The sequence below is a fragment of the Enoplosus armatus genome, chromosome 4 (assembly GCF_043641665.1).
Source record: "Enoplosus armatus isolate fEnoArm2 chromosome 4, fEnoArm2.hap1, whole genome shotgun sequence".
Taxonomy (NCBI): Eukaryota; Metazoa; Chordata; class Actinopteri; order Centrarchiformes; family Enoplosidae; genus Enoplosus; species Enoplosus armatus.
The window spans coordinates 9642590-9669211 of record NC_092183.1 but is presented as its reverse complement, the minus strand read 5'-3'; the positions used below and the strand labels follow the sequence as shown (position 1 = coordinate 9669211).

Genomic DNA, 26622 nt, shown 5'->3' with positions numbered 1-26622 from the left:
TGGCTGCTCACTTTCTTTCAGTCTTGGAGGATTTAAATGTTGATTTTCAGTTCTCCTCAAAACTGGACCTCGGTTTTTCCAAAGGCACGATAAAGAGAAAGTTGAATTTTCTGAGAAAATAGGTTCAATTAACACTATTATTTAGTCATATAGATAATAATGTAATAAAAAGCAAACGCTTAAAAATGTAATACCTACTAGTCAAAAAGTTAGAGATTCCATCCTCTCAATGTTGAGTATTTCGTAGACAACCATCCAGTATCCTTTTATGATATTTTAAAAGTAATGATCCGAAAGAGCTGGATATGAGCTTTACAACTTTAAAAAGGCTGAAAGGTCAAAACTCAAACTAGACTGAAACATTCATGTGCAGTGGAGAGTTGACAAAATGTTTGTGCTCTGTAAAAGATGTCTTTTATATGCATTTAAGCACAATACTTAAATAAAAACATGAACATAAAATGACAAAATTGAAAAAGATATCCAAAAAAGTACACAAAAAAGCTACTCAGTAACAGGACTAAATGTAATTAGGTCATCTTACTTCTTTGTCTCTGCTTTCTGGCATGAACCCAAATAAATGAGCTCAGTGAAGCTTTCCCAAAGGTTTTACAGCATTTGCTGTACGTAACAGCTTGTCTCTGTGGGATTAGTCATGACAGAGGAGGGAAGACAAGCCTGAACAAGAAAAGTTCAAAATCAATTTTACTTTCATTTCTATAAAGATCTGGAGTTACATTTCCAAGAGCAAGTTACAATATTTATAGATTCCTCAGATAAATAAAGTTCCATCTATAGTCTTTGATTGCTCTGGAGTCTCTTTCTCTCATTTGTCATTTAGCATTTGTACAAATAAGTTATGACAAAGAAAAGAAACTCAGTAGATGTTGAAACTTATTACCAAATACAATTTAATTCAGTATTAACATGAACGTTCATGATGCCCAGTGTTGGCCCAGATGACTGATCCTACCAACTTCTTCAGTAGTGGTTGGCGTCGTCGTCTCCCTCCCTCTGGTTAATGGTTTCTGACTGTGTTTCTTGGTATAGGCAGAAAACAACCAACACATAGGCCAACATAAGTCTTCGATATCTACATTATTTTGACCTGTAATGTTCTGAAATGACTGAATATTATTTGCCAAGAGCAGTGTTGTATTCAAAACTCTGTTTATAGTATTGCTCGACAGTCATCACCACTACTACATCTGGAAACATACATTAAAGTAACATAAAAGACAAATCACACTGAAATTACATTTGTTTTTACAATGTTTGTATAAAAGCTCATCATTTACTTAAGTGAAAGTAGTAATACCACACCATAATATAAGTATTAGCAACAAAATATACTTAAACTACTAAAAGTACCCATAATGCAGAATTGCCCCTGCCAGTACTACATTATCTCATTTTTTGATCATTATTATCTATGCATTAACATGTAAGCGGTACTTTAATAGTACAAGTACAGTCGAGGTGGTAGTTTCATCTATAACAATGCATCAGATTATATAACTGACCGTATGTTTTGAATGTATAATCCCAATCTGAAAAGTAAGTATTGCTGTTAGAAACGTGGTGGAGTAAAAAAATACAATATTTCCCTCTGAAATGTAGTGGGGTAGAAAATGTCATGACATTTTTCATTCCACAGCTCAGTAATTTGTTTTCTGCTTCATCTTCATCTGAAACCTCACCAGGACATCCTTCACCTTGGGATGAGCACATATGGGCGTCCTCCTGTTCTTTACATACAGTCTGTGGACCCACAAGGAAAGGAAAGCAAATTAAGTTTCAGTTTTAGATAATAGCAAAAATATACCATATATGCTTTATATATAACCCTAAATTACAGTTCAAGCATTGAATCTAATGTGTAGACTGTGTCTGCGTGTGCACTGAGCAGTTCATTGCTAGTTTTCCATTAAGTTTAGACAGTATACATAAGATAATGAGATAATGAAGCATTTCACTGTCATCATTTAGCTCATTGTTGATCTTCACCACTTACAGCAGTGCATTGATGTCACAGGCACCGTTGTTTTGCTGCACTTCCCATCTTTGAACCTTCAGCAGCACTCGTGGATTGATTTTCCTTTTTGTTGTGATGCAGCATTTTGGGATGCCAGCTGCAAATTGGGATTAAGATCCATTATAAGAATGTGGGAAAGAAAACATGTAAGTAACAAAGAAATTGTATTCTTAAATTTGCTATAGACTCATGAATTGTGTCTCTGCGAGGTCAGTGCTGTGCAGTCAACTTAAATCTCCAAAAAGAAACTTTTTTGGGGATTGGAACATTTTCCCCTTATTACCATTTAAGTTTGTACAAAAACAATTTCCATGGTTTACCTTTGTCTCAAGAGCACAATATACTATTTAGGACTTTGATGATAGATAAAATGGAAAAAATATTATCATTAATGTTGGACCCCATAAAACTGAACAGGACGGAAGGTTTTGTATTGTGCAATGGTGACTGCAGGACGACAGCACACTGCCAGCTACATTGATCGAACATTGTTAATATTACCCCTCTAATTTTAGGTTGTAAATCTAACAAGCAGCTGGATGAAATCAATGAATACCTGTAACAGCTGCAAAATTATTTACATCATCTGCTTTTCCTACAACACGTTCTTTTTTAACTTTATAGATTAATATGAACGCATGTTTATGTTTGCACCATACAGAGAAAAGGATCTCTGAATGTATACTTATTTAAGAGCATGTACATAATTCTTCCAGTGTATTTGTCATGATAGTGGGATCCTTACCTTCACTAAAGGCGATGGCCAAAGCACACAGACAGACAATCACAGAGACAACTTTCAGATCCATGATGGCAGAATAAATGATGAGTGGAAATCTGTCCTTGCTATTTAAATACTGGCACTGAACACACACAGCACCCACCCAACCACATGCAGAGGCAGGTGTGTAACATGTGCTCGAACCTTCCCCGCCAAAGTAATTAACCTATGATGTGTTAAAAGTCTTTAAGAAAACAAATATTACTTTCACTTTGAACCCAACTCTTTGTTCAAGCTTCTGGTGCTGGATGAGTGTGTGGTACAGGTATGCTCCACTCAGACAGGCTCCGACACGAATCTTTTGACAGGATTTTATTTGATTGATGGATGCAGAATGAAAGCTCGGGAAATGCCACACCCAGAGGCACGAAAGATAGGACATAGGTCACCGTTAAACACTTGAGACCAAATGGAAACTTAATGAAGGTCAGTTTAAGCAAAGCAGGTCTTTAAACAACCAAACAGTCAAACGTCAAAGTCTTGAGACAAATTATGTGTGATTTGTGCAAGGATGTGTAATAATGTTTTGACGTTGAAAAATAATTGAGTAATGATCATGGGAACGTCTATGGAAGGAAGGGCTCAAAAAAGAATTTACCAATAAGGACAAATTAATCTGACATTTGGCAACATATTCCTCAAATACTTGCAGGTATCGATAAAGGCTCACTTGACATAAATGAATCCATGTTGACAAAGATATTGATCTGACGACAAGCCATTATGTTGACCTTTCGCCGCAGAAGCTGCGGCTCAGCAGAAGGGACAACATTTCACATTCATTGTGTGCTCAGGTGTGGCTTGCAAACCTCAGTCACATGTTGTGCAATTTAACGTGCGAGTGTGCAAACCATACAATATAATTATTGGAGGAAAAAAATCAAACTGTTCTCAAGGGGAATTTTTCTGGTAGCACAAATGACAGACTGACTTCTTGGGTGTATATTTGAAACTGGAACAGTTGGTGATGTGGTAACAGCCAAAAACCACAAATGAAAACAGTGTTTGTTTGATTTGCTTTTCAGTTTTGAGCATGCAACACTAAATACCTCATCCCATATAAAGCCTTCAAATCACAAGATTTATTTTGTCTGAGGAGGTTTGAAACTCTGACATGTTATTTTTTCTTTTGTAGATTAAATCTGGAGGATTTGTTTTGGTCTTTAAAACAAGTCAATGTGGTCCTGAACACAAAGTAGCTGTTCCCACCAGCTGAGGCTGATGAGATTGAGTCATTAAAGTGGCAGGTATTTCGTCATAAACCAAAGTATTGAACAAATTGAAGTGTGGACTTGATGGTGGTGCTGATCAAAAGTTAAGGGGCCACTAAAGTTGTTACAATTCATCCTGAGGGGGGCATGAATGTGTGTATGTTTCATAACAATCCATCCAATAGTTGTTGAGATACTTCACAGGGTAAGTGAAAACTTTGACCTGCTGGTGGCACTAGAGGAAAATTCAGGGAATCTGTAGAAAAGTCAGTAACATTCATCCTCTGGGGACCACGAATGTCTGTACAAAATTTCATGGCAGTCCACCAAATAGTTGTTGAGATATTTCAGTCCGGACCAAAGTGGTGGACCGACCGACTGAACGTTGTTAGCATGCTGAAGTCACTTTGCATTTTGCAGAAATGATTATAGGTGATTTCAAATATAAATTAACAGGAAGTCGAGCAGAACTTTATAATACCTCAGCCATAAAATGTGTCATTCTGGACCCCAAATGGTCAGAACTACTACCTCCTTGTCATCAATTTACAATTTGCTTTACTGATGCAACAATGGCCAGGGGCCAACATGGGCCAGAAACAAATCATTATACAGTGTGCAATGAAAGGATTTGAAAGTAAAAGGAAACACAAGATCTATCAGCCTTTTTCCATATGCCACGCAGCTATTGAATCAGTCAAAACAGGTAACTGTCAATTTCTGGGAGGTCCTGCATCCTGTTCCAGCTGGACCTGGAACACATTACGCAGAAACTGTCATCACATACAGTCCTGGCATAAACATCAGCTTTCAATCATCACACGCACACAAGAATATGACAATTAGAATTCACTTTCTTTCATCTACGCAAATTGGACATGTTGATACACAACAGAGAAAGTTGTTTACCTGAAGGGGATGAATGAAAGGCGCTGCACTGATTCCACATCAGTGTGTCGTTTATGTTATCGGTGTAACAACAACGTGTGTGCTGGACTCCTCACCTTAAAACACATAATCTTCAGCCTTTGTTGTCCTTTCTTGGCCCTCATCTCAGTTTTAACATTACCTGTAAACAAATTATCATCTGGAAATACAAGACGACAGACTGGTTAAACTGTAACCATTCTCACGGATCATTTCTCAGAAGTAGTTACCTGCTATGGGTAACAATATATTTCTTATTCACTTGCTTTCACACACACACACACACACAAGTTTTATCAGTGAATCATCTGTTAAAGGTGTAATTATTTTGAGTCTGGGAATAATGAGAACAGACAGCAGCAGTTGTTTTTGGCTTGTTTGTTTAATGTTTGTTTATTCTGTATTGTTTTTCAGTATACAGTAATATTTCACAAGAAGTAGCTGCTCTAGCATAGTCATTCAGCTGTTTTACATGGATGTCTGTAGCAACCTTAATCTCCAATCTCTGAATTATTTACGCGTGTTAAATCCCCTCATATAGAATACAATTTTGTTTACAGTATGTGCATTAGTATATACATTTCTAAGGTGGGAACAAATGTGAAATCTACTGTTTTCATACCCATTATCATGATTCCTCTCCCCCAGGATCTGGATGAAAATAGCTAATTAGTTAAAGTTAGTTCTCTTTCTGTGACCATAAACCGTCTTTACAGATACAGAAATATCACAGCAGTAGGGGTTAAGAAAGTTTGACTTGGCATTTTATTGGCTCAGGGTTCAAATCTCAAGGCTTATAGTGGAACAGGGATGATTTCCATGCTGCACCTCCAGGCCCTGAGAAGCAGAGGGACCTCCGCAGACAACAGTATCAGTACTCAGTCTGTGCTCTGCTGGCCACGTGCAGGAGGCGCAGCAGCAGCTCTGCAGCCGAGCTCCCTGCGGAGCCGTCGGATAGATCTGAGGCCTCGGTCTCCCCCAGGCAATCAGAGTCCACCGCACAGCTTTCTGAGGGGGAGGCATGGAAAATAACTTTATTCAAACTGTGCCCATAGATCATTTCATACCACACTCATTAAGTACTTGTCTGAACATGACAAACAGTCAAACCACACTGCACCTGAGTTGCAGCAGAGTCCTGAAGCAGCACAACGTCCCCCTTCAGATCCACAGGGTCTCCCTCCCGCCAGGCAGGGGGTCAGCAGGTAGTTCTCCTCCACACAGTGAGCTGTTTCTGGGGAGCCCAGCAGGCAGCCGAGGCCCTCCCCGCAGCAGATACTGGGGCCGAAGCAGCGGCCCCGGTCTCTAGGGCCACAAGACATGCACTGGAGGAGAATTGAATAGATTTAAAGCATTAATCAGGAGCTATGAATCCTGTCAATTATTTTTGGAACATTGGTACTTAATATTTATTCTGACGGAATAAACTAAACGACAACATTGGCAATGGCCATGGTATTGGTTGAAAAGCTGATTCCTAAATTCTGTTGCACATTTATCTCACATGTTCGTGCATGTTTCTAATGTGTTAAATTACTTGCCTCTACACCAGAAATCATGAGAACAAAAAGAATACAAAAACACAAATGCATCACACCATGTCATTTTTGTTTTCCCTTATAAGCCACAACACACACGTTTATCATAGACACACATACTTTTTAAGGTAAATACTTTGATTTAATTTTATGCTCCTGAAAAAGGAAAAAAAAAGATCCATTTGCTGCTGTCCTTTAAGCATCTGAACCCAAACCACCAAAGCAATATTACATTTGATCTTATAAAAGTCCCATAATTTATGTATTGAATTTTCCTTACTTTACATAGATAATCACTTTACATATTATAAACTCAAAGTCAGCTCGGGGAATTTCCCATCCAACACTTTCAAATGACTACAAAAATCTCAGAAAGCCAAAGATGACTTCCCAAAAGAAGGCAGAAAGGATAATGGTCCTCACCTGTCTGATCCCAGTCTCCGGCAGCGCTCGTTTCCCTCCTCGGGGGCAGTTCTGGATGTAACAGGCGGAGGAGAGCGCGAGGAGTCCCAGGACGCACAGGGGGGACAAAGAGTGAGGCATCGCTGCTGGTTTTTGGATGAGCGCCGGGCACCTGTATGTCCTCCGCCTGGGTGGATGTCTGACTGGTGTCCCGGTCGGTCCCTCACTTATAAGCAGATGGACATGATCTGACAAAACGATTGACACTCGTGTCTGACGTCAGTCACCGGCGTGCTTGCGGCGGGTGAGCGAGAGGTCGCAGCAGATATGGCTCTGCATCGGATGTGTGCCATCTAACAAATCTACGCAAGAAAACAGCAATGACAGCAGGAGATACCTTTTCTGTATTCAAGACTGCGCCACTCTTATTTAGAATAACTTTTCTGAATAATTTCAGCCCGCGCGGCGGGTGGCAGGAGGGCGCGCACTAAAAATGGCATAACACGAACAACTAATTAGATTTACCGCAATGAGCGCACTGATCAAGAACATTTCACGATGATCATGCACAATTCAGCTGTTCACCACTGCAGGACAGACATTTTTGACTCCTAACATCATGACAACCCCAAGGTCACACAAATTATCCTCCTGATGTGATTTCAAACTATTAATGAGCATAACAAAATTAGCATTTTGAATAAACATCAATATCTGAAGCTCATTATTCCGTTCAGTGTCTTGTTGCATGCTCAGGGTTAAGTCTCAGCGATTAGCTGTTGTGATGCTGATGAACGAGTAAACGATAAATGGCAAAAGTGAGCATCCGAGGCAGCAGGTGAAGGTGTGAAGGAGCTCTTTCATTAGCATCACTGCATTCAACACTGATCCTTCAGTAAATACAAAATCTGGTATTTCGCATTACTGTACTCCTGAACGTGAAATTTAGTTTCCTATTTCCTCTCACAAATAGAAACAACTGATAAATCTTGACATAAAACACACTTTTCACAAGTAGTGAAATAAGATCAGAGTTTGATGGTTGTTTACATTTTTTTTTTTTACATTCCTGACATGTATAAAGCAGAAAAATAAGCTTCAGCTTTTACAGCGCAAACGAACGCTTTGAGAAGTCAAAGTCAATCAGTACTTTTGACAAGTAGAGAAAGCAGTTAATATCACACATCAGTCTGATTTAGTGTCATTTAAGTGCTTTATGTACCACTTTATGTACCTGAAACAGTGAAGCTGAATTTCACATGCAGTACAACCAATTCCAGTCTTTGCTCTAACTGAGCGGATACAGGATCATGACCTTGGTTAAGTTTAATGTTGTCAGGGAAACAAACATATGATAAATGATGCTGTATGTGATTGCGAAGCCCAATAAATAATGTTTTTCCTGACTTGGGTCCGTTTAACCCTTTTGTGTACGCAATGATATACTCATAAGAGGCAATTAGTGAAGTTTTCAGACAAATTCAGCTGTTTAATATTGTCAGACAAACACTTGCCATTGTGGGAATTCATTTCCAGAGTACATAGTACTAGTACATAATCAGTTCCAATAAGTCCTTATCTTTACATTTTCGGCCTGCATTTACCCTCTTAAGACAACAAAACCTATACAAGACTGTAGGGAGTGTAAGGTAGTGAATGGAGTGGAAAGCGAGGAAGGCCGAGCACACAGCCTTGGGTCGACTCAATCTTTAATCCACTTTAATTCTTCTGGCCTCCTGCTCTCAGTGCTCATGTCCCCCAACCTTTTCTTTGTGCATCATCAACACATCTACACATCCAGGGTCAGTACAAAGGCTGCAGAACCAAGGCTGCAGCTATACTTCAATGCTCGATGAAAAGGCTAAGACAGGGAGTGGGGGATGGGGGGGTGGAAGAGAAGAGAACAAGACTTCTATTTGATTTTTTGTTATTTTCTTTTACGAAAGATCTTTGTAAAGATCTTTGCTTTCAGTGATGTCCTTTCTACAGCTGTGGACATTAAAAACAGAGGCCTCTGTGATCTGATCTTGTAACGTCAACGGTTCAAGAAAGTAAAGTTAAAGATATATAATTCACTGCTAGACTTGAAGTACTCATAACGCGTGTGAATAAGAAATAATAGAAAAAATATTACAAAATAATAAAAAAAAAGAAATGAGTGGATGAATAATGTAATGAAAAGGGTTGTTAAAACACGTTTGGGGAATGTTTAGAAAAAACTGACCTCTTCAGCAGTTTATATAATCCAACAACCATCAGACATACTATATGACGCATCTGTGAAGATATTCTGTATATTAAAGAGGGAGATAGAGGTAGCGTCAAATCAGGTAAACATCCTATCTAGGATCTGTAACTGAAAGTCTACATCCGGAGGAGAGTCCCGTCTTCACCTTCAGAACAATCCTCCTCTTGATTTCTTTACAGGTATGAAGGCGTACGTTTGCCTTTTGCGGCATCTGTCAGTGATGCACACGTATGACGTCACTGCGTGGGGTAGGGCTTTGGCAGGCGGGGCACAAGATGTGATTGGACGTTGATACAGTGACAGAGTTTAATGGTTGCGATTCCCTCCGCAGGCAGGAATGGCAGAGCAAGTGTCCGCAGGTTAGACGGTAGATGGATGATGCAGATTTTGAGTAAACGGAGACCGAACAGGAACATGCAGAGCACGTCTTCTCACCTGGCAAGCAAATGTGAGGGAGAATTAATCGAATAGTCAATGGAGTCAAACTGATTTAACATCAGAAACACTGAACACATTCCAATAATCCTACACAGTTATAATTTGTCATTTTCTGTTTTTCAGTGCATTTCGGGAGTTCTTTTGTCATGTGTTGTCTTTGGTTTACCCCACTTTCTCTTAAGCAAAAGATGATCCTAGTTAAACGTTTTTGCAGATCGACCCTGTGTTTTGTTTTGTTTTTTGCCAGATGCCTCTGCGTTGGCACCCCTGCAGCGTCGTCTGGTGTTTCCTCATTCATATAAATAAGGCTTTAGAGTGGGAGGCGCATGCTCCAATGTGCACAAACCAACACACAAGTGCAAAAAAGTTGTGCATGTTGTCTGAGATGGAGGCAGTGTTTTTAAGCCATATTTTAGTGAACATATGGATGTCTGGAACATACTGAAAATACAGATGAGCAGCATAGAATTGGATTGTGCTGTAGAAGTAATTTGAGGAGTAAATATTAAAGATTTTGACTTCCTTTTTGCTGGGTTACTATGAATCCATTGATGTCACTGTCATGTAACTATTGACGACAGTTGCCATCTTTTATAAAGAAGCAAGATACAACCTTTATTACAACCCATTTACAGGAGGTAGTATCTTTTGACACTCAAAAGATTTTGGGTGGAGTCTTTAAGTGGACTTTTCTAAATCCTACCTGTTGGCATGCTTGGAGTGCCTGCAGTCTGACAGTGATGAGAGGTGTTCAGCGGTTCAGAGTCAGGATCAACCCGTCTCTGCTGGGACAAGTTTGAGGTGAAGGAGGGTCGGCCCTGCAGGGCAGAGAAGAGGGCCTCATCCAGGCTGGCTGAGAAAACATTGACACAACGGACAGTCAGCAGGGAAAAAACACAGTAGATATGTTTTAGGATCTCAGGATACTCACCTGAAACTGCATCATTTCTTGGTCTTTTTGTTTGAGGTTGTAGTTGCTTCTCAGCAGTTGAACCTTGTGTTGATTCTTTAGAAATTTCCCTTAGAGCTCGCTTCTTTCTTCTCTCTAACTGTGATTTACTATCTGTAGTTAGAGGCTGGGAGTTCGATGTGTGATTCCCATCATCTGATGAATGTCCTAATCCAGTGTCTTCTATTTGTGTAGTCCTGTTTGTGTTTCTGGTGTCAGAATTATATTGAATAACAGTATTGTTTATTGAGCTTTTACTGAGACATGGCGAGTTCTGGGACTGTCCATCGACCTTGGAGGCTATAAGTCTCGAGGCCTGTGGATCCTCTCCCTCCCCTTGTCTCCCCAACATCCCGTCCCTCCTTATCATCCCTTTATGCAGGAGGAAGTGGTCAATGCGGCTTTTCAATTGGGGGTTAGGAAGAGGCTGGGAGGTCGAGGTAAACGGGACCCCAGTGAAGGGGTCGTTAAGGGGCCGACCCCAAGTGGCTTCCCTCTTTTGGTACTCCTCCAGTGTGGTGTTGTCCACTGACACTCCACTGGGCAGCAGCATGGGCAGCATCATTACCTCCTGGGTTATCGGGTCAAGGAACTCTTCTGGGATGGAAAGATTGCTGGAGTCAGACAAAACGAATAATTATCAACATTGTAAAAAAATCAATACCTCTCTATTTAACTACAATAAGAATGTCATAAAACAGAAATAAAACACATACCTTGGAGGTGTGGCTGCTTGCAGTGGTGGTTTTGTCTGGCTGACCGAAGGGGCAAAAAACAAAGGTCGTGGCAGCCGTCTTTCACTGGCCTCGTGGACTCTTTTAATCCTCTCCACTTCTTCTGCAGGGCAGCAGCGAGCAGGTTGTCCCCACACAGCCAAAGCCTTGAGCCCCAGAGCAGATGCTGCACCGCCAAATGGCAGAGTCACACGAAGTTGTGTCACAGCGCCTAATGAGAGCAGACCTCGGCTCCATAGCTCTTCTTGCCGACAGTTTGCAGGTTGTGGAGGTGGTGGGGATTGGAGCGGGGGCCGGGGACTAAAATTTGAACGTGTGAAACAGACTTGGGTTTCCTCCCTAAGTTCGCAGCGACCTACCAGTTTAAACTCCGCTTCAGGATTACTGGATTCAGTGTTTGGCTGACACTTGAACATATGACCTCTTCTTTGAGGATGATCTAGAGCCTGTTCACCCCACTCTCGAGCCTGAAGGCTCCACTGGTGGCCATTACAAGATTTACTGTCACGCTCTTGTTGTTTTTCTCTGTTCTGTTCATTCGAGTCGTTTACCTGCATCTGCATTTGTTCCTTTTCCTGAACCTGTTTGTGGCCTTTACCAAAATTCGGGGAGGGTGGCCAATCAGAGCTGGTGCTGATCTCCAGTCTCTTGCAGGCCTGTCCTCGGTCCATACCCCAGGACCACAGCTCCACATCCACCCTGCACAGCTCCACCTGGAAGCCAAACTTCAACGTCACCTGAGAGGAAAGGAGGAAAAAATATTGGATATTCATTTGTTAATTATCGGCCACAGTTCCTATCCACTTTTAAACATTTTTCAAATAGTAAAGATGCTAAAAATATAGTATGGATGTTGTTAGAATTAAAAGGACAATACCAAGATAACAGATAAAACCAAATCCATACCACAAGAGAAAAATGTGCTACTCTTGCTTAATATATAATGGCTCATTATCACCTATAGGTCAGATATTTTCATCTGTGAGGCTACTGGTAAATATCTTTTAAAGGAATACAACAACGTAAACTTACCTGCACAGGTGGACGTAGGAAGTACTCCAGCTTGAAGCCCCGCCTTCGGAGAGCGGGGTCGGCTGACACAAGGTTTGTGACATCGTAGCCATCTGCACACAGCTGCATAAAAAATTTATCAAATAGGTGTTTATAGTCATAATGAAAGCTTGAAATTAAAAGCTAAAAGAGAGAAGCTACAGTATATAAACGATATACGTACAAGATCATTTTATGGATTATTTTGCCTTTAATGGACAGTACACAATGAAAAATGCTCTCAAATGCTAGAAAAAGAGTCATCAGAATTGTTAATTGTTGATTTTTATGGTGTAATACGTGAAAAACCTCATATGTCTGTCCACTTAAATTGGTTTACTACGAAGATGCTAATTTGTAAGTATTCATTTTACCCATGCTGTTAATACTTATACTTACTAATATATTTCCAATTCTGGAAAATGTTTAAGTTTCAGTTTCTTATTGGAAATATGGCTCAGAGCAGCACATTCAAGTCAGACTAAGCAATATTTATGATATGCTAAAAAAAAACGTGTAAAACATCGAGTGGAAGGAAAATATAAAAGATGGCAAAAAGGTTGCGGTAGGAGTAAAAAAAAAAAAAAAATGTAATTGAAGTAGTGTGGAGAAAATACAGCCATGATCAGATTACAAAATACTAATAAAGAACAGAACAAGGTCAGTCATGATTCAGTCTCCCACACACCACTTTGTCCCTCTGCTTCTTTCTTTTCTTAGTCCTCCACCTCCATCCTTTGCTATCTCTCATCTATGTACATTGATTCTTCCTGTTACAGCACATATTGGAAGGGAAAAATAAGGTGAATGGTGCTCTCATAAGACACTACTCGAGTGTAGAAATTAGTGTTTTAGCCTGTTTCATGTCTTAAGTCATTGTTGCTAAAACTTGCTACAGGTCACCTGGGTGTTGCAGCAGTTTTGTACTACAAAATTATTAGAACTGACAGGAAAGTAAATAAAAACTTTACTTGAGGAAGGTACAGTTACGTGATAGGTCCATGAAATGTGTCGCACCTTGTTGCAATGAACTGTTGTATAAAAGTGCGGCAGACAGAGATTCACAACCATATTCTCCCACCTAAGAAGACACAAATTGATGTTAGAGCTATACATGTTCCTTTGCGTCACTTAAAGTCATCTAACAGGTCAAGGCCAAATGAGGCATTCAGTGAATACGGACTCACATTTGTACACCACACTGTTCTGCATTTTTGTTGTGTTTCCACCTATTAGTTCACAAGACATTTGACCCCTTTTCAAAATGACCTTCACTGACAGACATTTTATCAACAATAGTGAGTTCAAGGAGGTCAGTTCATACAGTATTAGTGTGTTAAATAATATAGTGATGACAAAGGAAGATAGTGACTTTCAATTCAATAAAATGCGCAAATCCCTGGTAATTCAAAACAGAAAATGAATTATCCATTATGCACACAGTTCAATTCTGTGGCTGCCACTAAGGTTACTGCTGAAATGATTAGCTGATTAATCGATTAGTCAATCAACATACAATTCAGATAAACGATTGCCCAAATAAGTAATTTATGAAAGGACATTTCCTGTTTCCAGCTCCTCAAAAGCAAGGATTTGCTGCATTTCTCTGTTTCATATCACTGTAAAATTGTATATATTTAGGTTACAGGCTGTTCAGTGGACAAAAGAATGTTAAATGAATACTGAAGTTTGGGTCTATGAAACTATGATAGGCACAGAGGGTGTCCTATGCTGCACAGGTTGTAAAGCCCCCCTGAGACAAATGTGTGATATTGGGCTATATAAATAAAATTGATTTGACTTGACATGGGTGACTTTTACTATAATTTGACATTTTATGGACAAAAAATTTATCAGATAAGAACAGAATAAGATAAGAAGAGCCGAAAATATTAGTCGTTAATAGATTAGTCAAGTTCAAGAAAAGTAATTTTCTAAAAACTTTTTTGATAATGGATTAATCTTATATAATCTTATATATTGAATATTTTTTCAAGCTGTAATGCCAAACATTCAATATTTCCAGTTTTTCAAATGTGAGGATTTTCTGCTGTTATTCGTAATGTATTAGATTCATTGAATATCTGTGGGTTTGAAGTGATGGTCAGACAAAACAACCAACCTGAATACATCACCTTAAGCTCTGGGAACTTGAGATGGCAACTTTTCACTTTTTCAGACATTTTATGGACCAAACGATTAATGTAACGAGTAAACGAGAAAATAACTGGAAAACCGACGGATAATGAAATTAACATGGTTGCAGTCCTCACTAAATTAATTAAGTTAGTTATCCAGCTACTGGAAACTATAACGAAACTAACTGATATAACTACGTTTTAATTCATCATACAGAAATATATTCTTGGTCCGTTAAAAACATTACATTGTGTTTCCTATTCCAAAGCTAACGTGTACGTTTCGCTCCTAGCTAGCTGTGACTGTATGCTATGGAGTGCAGGTGCATCCAAATACGCTACACGTAGTTAGCAATATGATGTTGGCTAACGTTACTAATGCTGAGCCAGGCAAACAATGATAACATTAGCTTAGTAAACTAAAGCAGACAAAGCTTACTTTGCTTGGCCGTTGACAAACTTGGCTGTTTTGACGCTCGTCTGACCAACTTTAGAAGGTAGCTAATCGCTACTAGCCACTAGCTAGTTCAGCCGACACAACTAGGGCAGCCGACAAGGGACAACCTTCAAGCTTCAAATTTGTAATTGCGAAATTTGTCAGTGCCCGAGAGTTGCAACAGTTGTTGAGTAAATCCAGATAAAAAAGGCTAAATTGAATTGCTTGTCCGCTGTTTTTATGTGTTCCTAACCTCAGCACATCTTAAATGGCCAATCACCATTATACCTTTCTTTAAATCATTTCAGTGCCCAGAACCTTAATTCTATTAAGTATTCATATCAATTTCTAGGTACTTTTAAGTGAGCACTTCAATTTTATGCTACTTTATACATGTACTTCACTACATTTCAGAGGGAAATTGTACTTTGTACTCCACTATGTGACTGCTGTAGTTCCTTGTTAATGTGCAGATTCAAATTTTACAAAAAAAAATATAACTAGCCTGTAAAATAAGATGCATTGCTACAGATTAAACTACCCATGATGTTAATGCATCAATACTAATAATTAAATAACATAATGTATAATAAAGTACGAACAGAGGACATTCTGCATCATTTACTTTTGATATTTTGCTGATAATACTTATATATTAATACTAATATTTTCAATGCAGGGCCTTTACTCGTAATTGAGTATTTAGTATTGCTACGTCTATTTGAGTACAAGACCTGAAAACCTCTTCCACCACTGGCCAGGTCAACCAAAGGTTACAGTAATAGTATTTTTTGTTTTAATACTTTTGGGGGTCTTGAGTGAAATTGCAGTAATTACCAAGAAATGTAAAAAATAAAAAAGAGAGAAAAAGCAAAAGTCTGAAAAAATGAAGCTAGTTTTGTGTAGCAGAAATAGTTTTTTTCTTTTTTCACCTCATTAATTATCTCATAACCCCTGGGAATTATTCCTTAAGGGGGTCCTGAGCCCCAGGTTGGGAACCACTGTAATAAAGGATATGTGCCTAGAATAATCCCATAGTCCAATATTTGGAGGACTCCAAATATTTCCTCTGGTCAATCTCTTCAAAGCTGATTGCCAGAATCAAATCTTAACCACAGGACAAATGATTTGCTCAGTGACAAAAAGTGCTGAATTATTCACATATCTTTATTAGTTCTGCTGAATTTTAACAAAGGGGTGGTTTTTAATCAAGCCAGAACAGTACTAATAACATAAATGCAAACAATAAATTTGAAACATGTATAAAATCGGTAGCATTTTGTTCTCTAAACAATGCAATACTGTAACTACATTTATCACCTACATCAAAAGGAACATCATTTTTGGACAGGGTTGCTATGATTGCACCATTATGATAGGCCAATAGGCTATCTACACAGTAAAAAAAAAAACCACATAAAAGAAAGCTCAAATGGCACATATTTTCTCTGTCAGTTCACCATAATATAATAACAGTAATAAAGATGATAATACTATGTAATACCTTAGAGATAAGTTAATATTCTTGAGCAACATCTTTGTATGCTGGCATAAACAACACATATAAAAGCCATGATATTCACATGAGTCTACTGTACATCATAACTTGTGTGTAGGACACTACATAGTGCAGTTAGCCTGAATGCTCCCTTCAAAGAGGCAAACGCCTCACTTTTCTGATTTTTTTTTTAAAACTTCCTTCTCCCCTGCTTTGTCTAAAAAGAGTTTTCTAGGATATACAGACTCCCTCAGTTTGAATTTTCAGTCTCACTGCCCTTGTGTCAAGCTTTGATGTACATCTTACTGTACTTACTTACCCAAAAATCCCTTTGCTCGTCATATATCTTCACTTGCTGTATTGCCACTAGTCCCTCTATCCTCAATCTCATAAGCTGAAGCTTTTCATATGTATACACACATGCACACACCCGTTCTCCCACACACACACACACACACACACACACACACACACACTCACACTCACACTCAAACACACATTTACAATCTATAACTATTATAAGTATTTCTTTCTAGTATATCATACATTCTATAAATTTTTCTTAACTTTGGGGATACTGACTGATTTCTCAGAGTTCTTGCTGTAAATGCACAAAGTGAATGACACAATTATCATAATAACCAAATTCAAATCGTGTGCTTCCATTCACATTCTGCTTGCAGTTCATCGAGAAGAAAGTTGAGTTGGGAGCGCTGTGAAAGCTCTCTAATGACCTCTAGTGTTTGTGTTTAGTCACCGCAGACCGGACAGATCCGCAGTGAAGGCGAACCAGGTTCTCCCACGTCTTAAAACTTATTCTATATTCAGTCGGGGTTGATTATCTGCCAAACATATCTATTTAATTCAATTTGTAGAAAATATAAACTCTGTTGGTCTTGATGATGTGTTTAAATGGCTCATGCATGTTGGACCCTGTGCATGAAATGACTTGAAAACTGAATCAAGAATCACCTTTAACCTCAATATCTGCTGGGATTTAAATGAAATAGTCCAGCCATGTGTAATAATGTTGTGTAACTGGTTTGCTGATATTATCATGAAAGCACTGAAAATGATAATTACACTCTTGATTTTTTTTTTTTCATCTATTCCCAGCATTAGTTGTTCTCTTATACATGCTGGAAAGAATGGAGTAAGGCGCTCTCTGGCCGAAAATGCAAGTTAACATCACACACTCTGACCACTAATTCTACTTTTACATTACCAGTGACACAGACTTACAATGAATAAATACCGCATAATATTCTTCTCGATAATTTCTGACAATATCCCTGATTGTCTTGGTCCTTTTCTAGCATGGGCGTTAAACGGCCCCTGTGTTAGTGCTGTAATCTAAACGTTTTGTTTTTCTGCCATCCATCAGCGTGGCACACTTTTCATGAACACTGATAATGTACGATGTCATAGTGTTCAACTAGTGAGAGAAAGGCTGTTTAGGAGGTTGATAAAATCACTGATAGATTGAATGTGGTTCAACTTCCAGTTCAGATGATCTGCTTGTTACTGATAATGTTGGGTCGGCCTTTGTTGCTGTTTAGTGTCTATAGTTGCTTTGAAAAGTATGTCAGACTGAGCTGATTTATTCTATTGTAGACTGAAATGTTTTTCAACTGTATGCTGAAGTGGTTTTGTGTGAGAGGCCTCATCACTGTGAGTGTATTGAACTGGACAATTCGTTTCATGGAGCTGTCTCTATATCTCAGTGGACTCTATCCTCTCCAGGCGTGAGGGTCCAGCCCAGGGAGGGGCAAGCTGGTGGAGAGAAGGAGGGCCCTTCTGGTCTTCACAAGGAGGGGATATGGTGAGGGCGATAGGGCCAGAGATAGTGGGTGTGGGCTGAGGAGACAGAGGTGAGAGGGCTGGTGGTGGAGGTGAAGAGTTGGAAGAGGTGGGGGAGGTGGTGGTGGTAGTGGTAATAGTGGTGGTGGTGGACGTTGTGGTTGGTTTAGCTCCCAACTGGCTCATGCGTTTTTCCAAAGCTTGGTTCTTCTGCAGTGTTTCCACATAGCTGAGCTGCAGCTGTGCCTGGTATTTTAAAACCCGTTCTTTCTCGTCCTGCCAGGTGTGTCGCTCCTGGTCGAAGTTGAGGGCCTGACGTTCCCGTTGCTGCCGCTCCAGGCGCAATGCGGCCTGCAGCTGCTCTAGTTGCCTGCGCAGCTCCCCTGCTTCATCCCAGTGACCCTCCTGGACTCGCTGTGGCTGGTGGGCATCCTGACGCAGTTGCTCTTGGCAGAGTTGGGCCTCGTGACGTAGCTGGGCCTCTTGGCGCATTTGGGCCTCATGGCAGAGCTGGGCCTCCTGACGGAGCTGTACCTCTTGACGCAGCTGTGCTTCTTGGCGTAGTTGGGCCTCTTGACGGATTTGGGCTTCATGGCGGAGATGAGCCTCCTGACGAAGCTGGGCCTCCTGGCGGAGTTGGGCCTCTGGTCGGATTTGGGCATCCTGACGCATTCGGATGTCCTGCTGCATGTGGGCATCTTGCCGCTGCTGCACGTCGCGCCATTGAGCTTCTTCGCGTTGCTGCCTCTCCTGTCTCTGAGCTTCCTGCCTCTGGGCTTTGGCTTCATCACTCTGAAGACTCAGCAGGGTGTCAGATGTGGGTGTGAGGGAGTTGGTTGAGGAGTCAGAGGGGTTACGTGTGCAGTGAACAATTCCCCAGGGTGGCAATAGCCCTGCAGCAGCTAAGTTAGGGCTCATCACAACTTCTACTCCTCTGCTCGCTTCACTCAGAGCTCGCTTTAAACTAAGCACCTCTGCCTCAAAAACACCCAGCTTCTCTCTGAGGATGGACACCTGTGGAAAGGAAAATATATATCACAAGAAAATATCATTCAGTATTTCACTTTCAATATTTCTGGGTACGTCAAGTCCAATCAAGTCAGTATTATAAGTTTCTCAGTGACACACAAGGTGTATCCTTCATTAAAATAGAATAAAAGAACAAAACTGGACATAAAAACATTGGGCATAAACACTGTACATAGTTATATACATAAATACGGATAATGTGTAAAAACATTCAAACAAATACACATCCAGCTGCGTTCGTTGTTCATACATGCATGATTACAGGCATGCACTTGTATGCACATATACATAGGCACACTCAAGATGGGATTATACAGCTGATAGCAGTGATGGATAATTATACTGTCATTTGTTGGTCAGTTGAATCAGGTGAGACTTTAGTAGAAAAAGTAGTGGGCCTTGATGGATAGTGGTAGAGTAATCCACTTAGTCCTGGCAATTACCATATTAAATCTGTTGTCTGACATCATTTTATATTAAAATATTAAATTTAAACTTGCTTATGAACTTAAGTCCATAATTCTTTTGATTAATGTTGAGTGTTTTCGTGGCACTCTTTTCTGTTGATGCTTAAGGAATTTTCACTTATTTTACTGTTGCATGAATAGTAAGTTGCCCTAGATAAGAGCTTGTGATAAATACATAAATTGTAAATTGTACTTAACAAAAGATGAATATTGCTCTTAAACTTGCTGCCTCTTTGGTAATGTATTACACAGCATATATACATATAATATGTGTGAGCTGCTTATGAGCTCATACAGCACAAAGGAAAAAGAAATGTCGCAGCTGTAATATATAACGTTACCCAATCCCCAGTTTGTCCCAGTCTCCTCGCCAAGTTTTTGGAATCAATCAGAAGGATTTCGAAGATTAAACGCTCAACAATCTAGATTTAGTGGTAAGCATCCCAATCCTGCAATCTCACTTGTTGTAAACTCTATTTTGACTGCGTTAGTGATCAGCATTGTGTTGCTCTCTCCATAGACCCCTCTAAAGCTTTTGGTGCCATTCCTTGCAACTACACAAGATTTTCATCATAGGCCTAGAATAATGTGAGCTTTATGTCCTATAGCTTGGTGGTAGGTTTCATACATTTTTTGGGTGATGTATGACCACTGTTTTTCACCAAATTTGTTTTTTGTTCACTTAAAAACTCCTATACACAACACATTACCATCATATCTCAACTCTTACAGTGACAGGATTTAATCAAAGACACTTAAAGGTGATTTTATGTGCTCTGTATACTGGATTGTGGGACCATGAATACCTATGTTTTGGTTGCAATGCCATTTAAGAAATCTGAACCTGACTAATAGTAAATGTTAAGTCCTTTGCTATGAGCATTAATCAAAGTGTAATTGAAAACCTACCTCTGACAGAGTCCTCCTCAGCTCTCCCTCACACTTCTCCAGCTCCAGACTCTTGCTGCTATAGGAGTCCTTCAGGCCCAGCATGGCCTCCTCTCGCTCCCTCAGCTGGGCATTGAGCTCCTTCAGCTGGCCTCTCAGGGCCACCATCTCTCCAGCTCGCTGGGTCACTTCAGCCTGACTCTCCCTCAGCTGCTGCTTCAGCAGGGAGATCTCTCCTGCCTTCTGACACACCTGCAACATGAAGATTGAGTTAGTGGGTGAGTGGTATTTTTTTTAGTACTGTGGTAAATGTACTCCCTTTCCCATTGCATACAACTGGGTTACTTGTACACACATACTTACAGACAGACTTACAGGCACACACTCTTATACTCAGTGCTCCACTGCTCAGTCTACCATGATGTAACCCTGATAAAATTTTACTGAACTAGTCAAGCGCACCAACTCATATACTCATATCTCACCTCCCACTTGGTCTCCTCCAGACGAGGCAAGATGTCAGCCTGCTCTTTCCTGTAATCCAGACACTTTCTCTCCAGCTCCTCTCTCTGGGCCAACAGAGCCGCCATCTCCTCCTGGAGCCTCCTCTTGTCCTGGGACAGACGGCTTATCTGGGCCTGCAGGGCAGTCTGGGAGCGCTGAGCGCGACGCGTAACCTGCAGACAGAATGTACATTTACTGTGTAAGTTTTGACGGATAACGATCCATATGTGGAACAAACATTTGTGGAACATGTACAGGCCCTGCAATAACGTCTTCTGGTACTTTACGGCAAGACAGTCTATAACCCATTAGGTGTTATATATATCAGGGACAGATTTAGTTTAAATGCCTTTCAGATGATGCAGCACTTACCTGTACCTCGATTCCAACATTAACCACTCAGAATTGGATGATAGATTAGAATATTAAAGTTTTCTATCAGCTTTTTCTCATACTGCTTTGGACTCAAAGGACTCATGCTTCAAAGTTTCCCTGGCAGTTTTTCCATTTTTTCCTTTTCATTTTCATGGGTTGGACTCAAAAAGTGAACTTCAAGATGATGATAGGACCAATTAAATTAAATATTAAATACTAAAATAACACCAGGCTTTTTAATTGGGCTTGTTGTTTGCTCCATACGTCACTCAGACAATATCACTTTAACAGCAGGATAATTAACTTCCAATTTCTTACACTTTTAAACTGGATTGTAAGAATGAAATCAAACTTTTCAGTGTTTTTTTCACCACATCTGTCTCTTGCGTATCCCCAAACAAATGTATCATTGTATCCAACTTTGACCACGTGCTTAATTCTGCACTTCCAAGATTTCACACAGGTTCAATTTGGACTCAAGATATGAGTAAAGAAAAATAAAGCGCAGTATGTAGTGAGGTCACCTGCTGCAGGCGCGAAGCATAGTTCTGTCTCAGCTCGTCCATCTGTCGCTCCCAGACACGTTGCTTCTCCTCAAACACCTGAATGATCGCTGCCTCACTTTGGTCCAGGTTTCTGCGCATATGCTGCACCTGGTAGAAGAAGAGGAGGAATCAGACCACAAAGCAGCTTTTACTTAAATAGTGAAAGTAGAAGAAATCCAACTTGGAGTACAAAATGAGGGACTATCGGGAATTAGCCTTTTGTAATCAGCTGCCAAAAAATGCTCAAGATACAGTTTGCCAGTTTTTCCTGGCATCAAGGCCATAATTTTGTGAGCACCACAAATTAAATTCCATTCATCTCCACTGTATTGGGGTGTCAGCAGAAATGGTGGAAACAAAGATCTTAACATCTGTGGAAATGAATGGTAAATGGTTGTAATTTGGGAGAACTGACCCTTTAAGTGGTGGTAAATATCCTCTTTCTTTTTAAAGTGCAAAACAACTGCAAATCAGACATTTCTGAGTGGCCTCTGACCTCTTGCTCTTTCTCCCACAAGCGGTCCTCGAGGTCCTGGATGATGTCATCGGAGGAGGGGGAGGGGCGAAGAGGTGCTGGGGCATCACTCAGGTGGCTCAGTCTCTGATAGGACGAGGAGCTCTTTCCTGAGGAGGACCGGCCACTGTCTGAGGCGCTGAGCCCGTTCTGGAGGAAAGAACCACATCACGGTACATTAATGATGGTAACAGCAGACTGCAGTCAGTGCCAGACTAAGTGAGTATGGATGATGGCCTTACCTGGTAGCCAGGCTTTTCCAGCTTGTCCAGGCCTGCTGCTGCCCCAACCATGCCCAACCTGTTGATGTGGCTGGTGGAAGCACTGAGAGGCCCCAGGACTGCTGGGGGCCCACAACCAGACCCCGAGCCCGTATAGGTAGGCAGGCTGGTCAGGGAGTTCCTCCCTGAGTCAGACATCCCTCCCTGAACTACTTCATTACCATTTCCCCCGCCCTCACTTCTGCTGACCCTCACTGGGCTGTCCTGGTCCAGGAGCAGGGCCTCTGGGACCTCTCCTGATTCTCCTCCTGTTTCGTCCCTGCCTCTCCTGCCTCTTCTGCTCTCACTGAACCCTTCACTCCTTGCCTCAGTCTTGCCCTCGCTTCCAGTCCCTCCTGCCTGGCCCACCAGGTTCTGCATGGAGTGGAAGCTCTTGGGAACCACCGGCTTGAAGGCAGAGGGACGAACGAGGCCTGAGTTGTTCTGCATCGCCTACGAAAGAGATGGAGGAAGGAAGGAAGGAAGGAAAGACAGTAAGAGAAATAAGAGATATATTAATGCAGCCAACAGACAAAAGTACACTGTAGTACACATTTCAGCATTGTGTTGAGCATATTATACACATTATGATATATTTTGAACTGTCTGAAATGCATTTGGTTTATTATCCGAGGCTCTTGAATCCTTGCAAATCTGTCAGATGGCATATCATGTTTTTAACAGGTGGGTTTTAGATCTAAGTCTATCTTATTACAATACTTACATGTCCATGAAGTGTTATGTGTGGCTATAATCATTCCTCCTATCCATACTTGTCGTGAGGTGATCCCTTTCTAACGTGACTCCAATGTAAGAGGATTGGGGATAAGGTTCACATTTCTCATTACATATGTACCCTCAGCAGTCTTAGATAGACAAAATAAGGTGGGTATCTTCCAAAGTTATAGTCTTTTGAGTATGAAATTCCCTCTCTTTGTTCGGACACTGTTTCCTTGCTGTACTGAGCGGATGGATAGCAACACAAACAGTAAATTTTATGCTAAAAAGACTTAGGAAGGTGCACATTTGATTTGTCTTACCCTGCTGCTACTGCTGCTCACAATAGCTTTGGCTGAAATTTCAAATGTATTTTTGCACAGAATAAGGACTGTGAATTTTGTCCCCCCTCACTAACATTTGAGTCGCGCTGGGAAGGGGTCACAGTATGGAGAGCAGGAGGGATTACAGCTCTTTCAACTTGCATGTGAGTTTTGAATTGAGACCTCAACCTATTGTTTAAAAGTTCAAAATGTAAATACGTATTCCACCCTGGTCTTCTAAATCAGTAGTGTCCAAAGCTTTTGTGCTTTTTGCTTGTGACCCCTCGTCACAGGCTGTGTATCTATGAGCTGTGAGCAGTTCAACTTTCTCAGATTGTTCCATTTCAATACATTGTAAAGGCCTGCAGAAGTTAGTCTTAGAACAAGAAAAAAGCAAATATTAGATAAAAGTTGGAAAAATAAACATAATTTTGTGTGGCAAAATTGTGTTTTTCACTATTTCCTACCCCGCTAATCATCTTGTGACCCCTTAGATTCATTTTACAACCCCCTTTAAGGGTGCTGACCCCTAGGTTGAGAACCACTGTCCTCAATCTTGAAGTACCTGCTCCAGTTTTCCCGACACTGGCAGGATCTTGGGCGGGTTGTGGTTTGGTGGGTTGTGGCTGCCTGGATTGTTCTCGCTGTCACTTCTGGCGGCTGCCATCTCTCTGTGGTGGTGTGTGTTCATGCCAACGCTGGTCTTCTCAGTTGCTCCTCGACCCACAATGTTCCCACAGACATCTAAACCTACAGCCTGCATTTCCCTCTCTCTCTCTCTTTCCATCCTCTCGTTCTCCAGCCTCTCTCTTTCCCTCTCCCGCTCTCTTTCCCTCTCTCGCTCCCTCTCCCTTTCTATCTTCTCCCTCTCAATTCTCTCTCTTTCCCTCTCTCTGGTTCTCTCCCTCTCCCGCTCCCTCTCTCGCTCTAGCCTCTCCCTCTCTACCCGTTCCCGCTCTCTCTCTCGGTTCCTCTCCCTCTCTCGCTCCCTCTCTAACCTCTCCCGGTCCCAGTCTCGGTCCCGGTCCCTGTCTCTCCCCCTCTCGCGCTGCCTCTCCCTCTCCCTCTCCCTCTCCCACTCCCTCTCCCGCCTGCCTGCTCCGTTGCCACACTCCAACTGGTTGTTGTTGGACGGGGCCGTCATGGTACATTCAGTGTTGGTGGAGGAGGCTGTTTCGGTGGGCCGATCAGTCCCGGTACAGGTCCCAGTCCCGATACTAACACTCCCTCTTTCATCGCTAGAAGCCGTCCCGTCTGATATAGTCGCCGGGGGGCGGGGCAGTCGCTCTGCACTGCAGCTGCGGTCGGCAGGGCAACGGCGAGAGAGAGGAGGGGCCCGGGGCAGGGTGGTCCTCGTACCCACTGACTTCATGGCAAACTCCTGCTCTCCTGCCACCCCACTGCCAACACTGCCCATAGTGGGGGTCAAAGGTCAGGGATTAGAGGTTAGGAGTCAGGATTGGGGAGGGTCACAGATACATTTGGAAGTAGTGTGGGTCATCACAACCTAATGCAGGTAGTGGGGGCACACACACTAGAGGAACACAGAAAAACGAAAGGAGTTATACAATATTGTAATTGCATAATGACTAGTTATACAATAATTGTTAATGCAGAATAGATTCCAACCCACATACAGGGGCAGCGTGGTCCTCCCACCATGATACAAATGAAAAGGGTCAAACAGATAAGTCTGGAAAATTATGCGTACAGTGAGGGTATAAATAAAGTTTAAACCTGACCTAACCTAACCTAAAATTAAAACCTGTCCTCCAGTTTAATGATAAAATCACTGTGTTACTTTCTGTTTATGGCATCTGTTTATTATTTATACAGTTTATAGGTAAGAGTGAGTTGTTTTTGTCTATTTTGTTTTTGTGCATAAGTTAAAGAGGCCACTCACACCAATCCAGTGCAAAACAGAAATTACACTGGATTTTGTGTCCATTAACATCATTGAACTGGAGGGGGGTATTCGTTTGTTTGTTGTTGTTGTTTTTTGTGTTTTTTGTGGACACAAATACAGGAACACCTGCATAAAACAAGTCCGATACAAAATAAAACAACAGCCCTGCAATAAACACAATTTTTGTTAAACTTCAGTTCAGTTTTCGTTCACTGTTTTGGGTTCCACAGACCCCACTGCTGTATGTGTGAAAATAATAATTATAATAATTGCTAAATCAAAAACTATTTTTCTCTTTATACCATTAAAAAACATGTTGTAAATTATTTAAGATGTAACCCTTCCCATTGCCACAAACTGGGCTTGCACTTAATGAAGGTGACAAAATATGGACATGATCGTAACGCATTGCTATTACACCAAAAAAGAAAATATGTCATGATGTATATGTATGTATATGTATATGGACCATGCATTAACATATAAATGTTCATTTTGGTCTCAGACAAACAAATGTCTGTGTCTGTGTAATATCCCACATTTGGGGTCAATTACACCTCAGAGAGGTCGGAGTCCCTGTTGGGCAATTTTTAAGAGGACTCCAAATAGACTTATTTGGGTTTAGGATAGTGCTGTGTAAAAGGCACCACTAATCACAGATATGCAGTATATGGAAATCAAAATGAGGTATAAAAATAGGAAATGTCATGACGTATCAAGCTGATAAAACATTAGCGTTTAGTACCTTTAGAGTTATGGGAACTTTTTAAACTGTAGTCATTGGTGGCGTATTGGATTGCTTTACATAACTGGAACACCATACATTAAAGTGCAGTACAATCCAACACAAACACAGTGTCAATATCAACATCTCAACATTGTAAACTACTCAAAAGAGCGGTGTATTAG

The 26622-nt window shown here is 40.9% G+C and overlaps 4 protein-coding genes across 4 annotated transcripts; all 4 read right to left on the bottom strand.

Annotated features, from left to right (window-relative positions):
- Positions 1 to 887: 887 nt before the first annotated feature.
- On the bottom strand, positions 888 to 2894 carry ccl27a (chemokine (C-C motif) ligand 27a). Its single transcript, XM_070904499.1, has 4 exons — positions 2781 to 2894; positions 2015 to 2132; positions 1701 to 1761; positions 888 to 1040 (listed from the first exon to the last, which is right to left on the bottom strand). The coding sequence occupies exons 1-4, from the start codon at positions 2842 to 2844 to the stop codon at positions 936 to 938; spliced, it is 348 nt and encodes a 115-aa protein (XP_070760600.1). The 5' UTR covers positions 2845 to 2894; the 3' UTR covers positions 888 to 935.
- Positions 2895 to 5333: 2439 nt separating this feature from the next.
- avp (arginine vasopressin) lies at positions 5334 to 7075 on the bottom strand. Its single transcript, XM_070903679.1, has 3 exons — positions 6916 to 7075; positions 6075 to 6279; positions 5334 to 5962 (listed from the first exon to the last, which is right to left on the bottom strand). The coding sequence occupies exons 1-3, from the start codon at positions 7033 to 7035 to the stop codon at positions 5826 to 5828; spliced, it is 462 nt and encodes a 153-aa protein (XP_070759780.1). The 5' UTR covers positions 7036 to 7075; the 3' UTR covers positions 5334 to 5825.
- A 2049-nt stretch (positions 7076 to 9124) lies between these two features.
- ubox5 (U-box domain containing 5) lies at positions 9125 to 13399 on the bottom strand. Its single transcript, XM_070904975.1, has 5 exons — positions 13331 to 13399; positions 12296 to 12397; positions 11246 to 12000; positions 10284 to 11143; positions 9125 to 9577 (listed from the first exon to the last, which is right to left on the bottom strand). The coding sequence occupies exons 1-5, from the start codon at positions 13382 to 13384 to the stop codon at positions 9357 to 9359; spliced, it is 1992 nt and encodes a 663-aa protein (XP_070761076.1). The 5' UTR covers positions 13385 to 13399; the 3' UTR covers positions 9125 to 9356.
- A 4699-nt stretch (positions 13400 to 18098) lies between these two features.
- Positions 18099 to 24594, bottom strand: lzts3b (leucine zipper, putative tumor suppressor family member 3b). Its single transcript, XM_070905034.1, has 7 exons — positions 24373 to 24594; positions 22750 to 23220; positions 22490 to 22657; positions 21973 to 22101; positions 21055 to 21246; positions 20591 to 20821; positions 18099 to 19199 (listed from the first exon to the last, which is right to left on the bottom strand). Exons 1-7 carry the CDS (start codon positions 24592 to 24594, stop codon positions 18099 to 18101), a joined length of 2514 nt encoding a protein of 837 aa, XP_070761135.1.
- Between the last annotated feature and the right edge of the window lie 2028 nt (positions 24595 to 26622).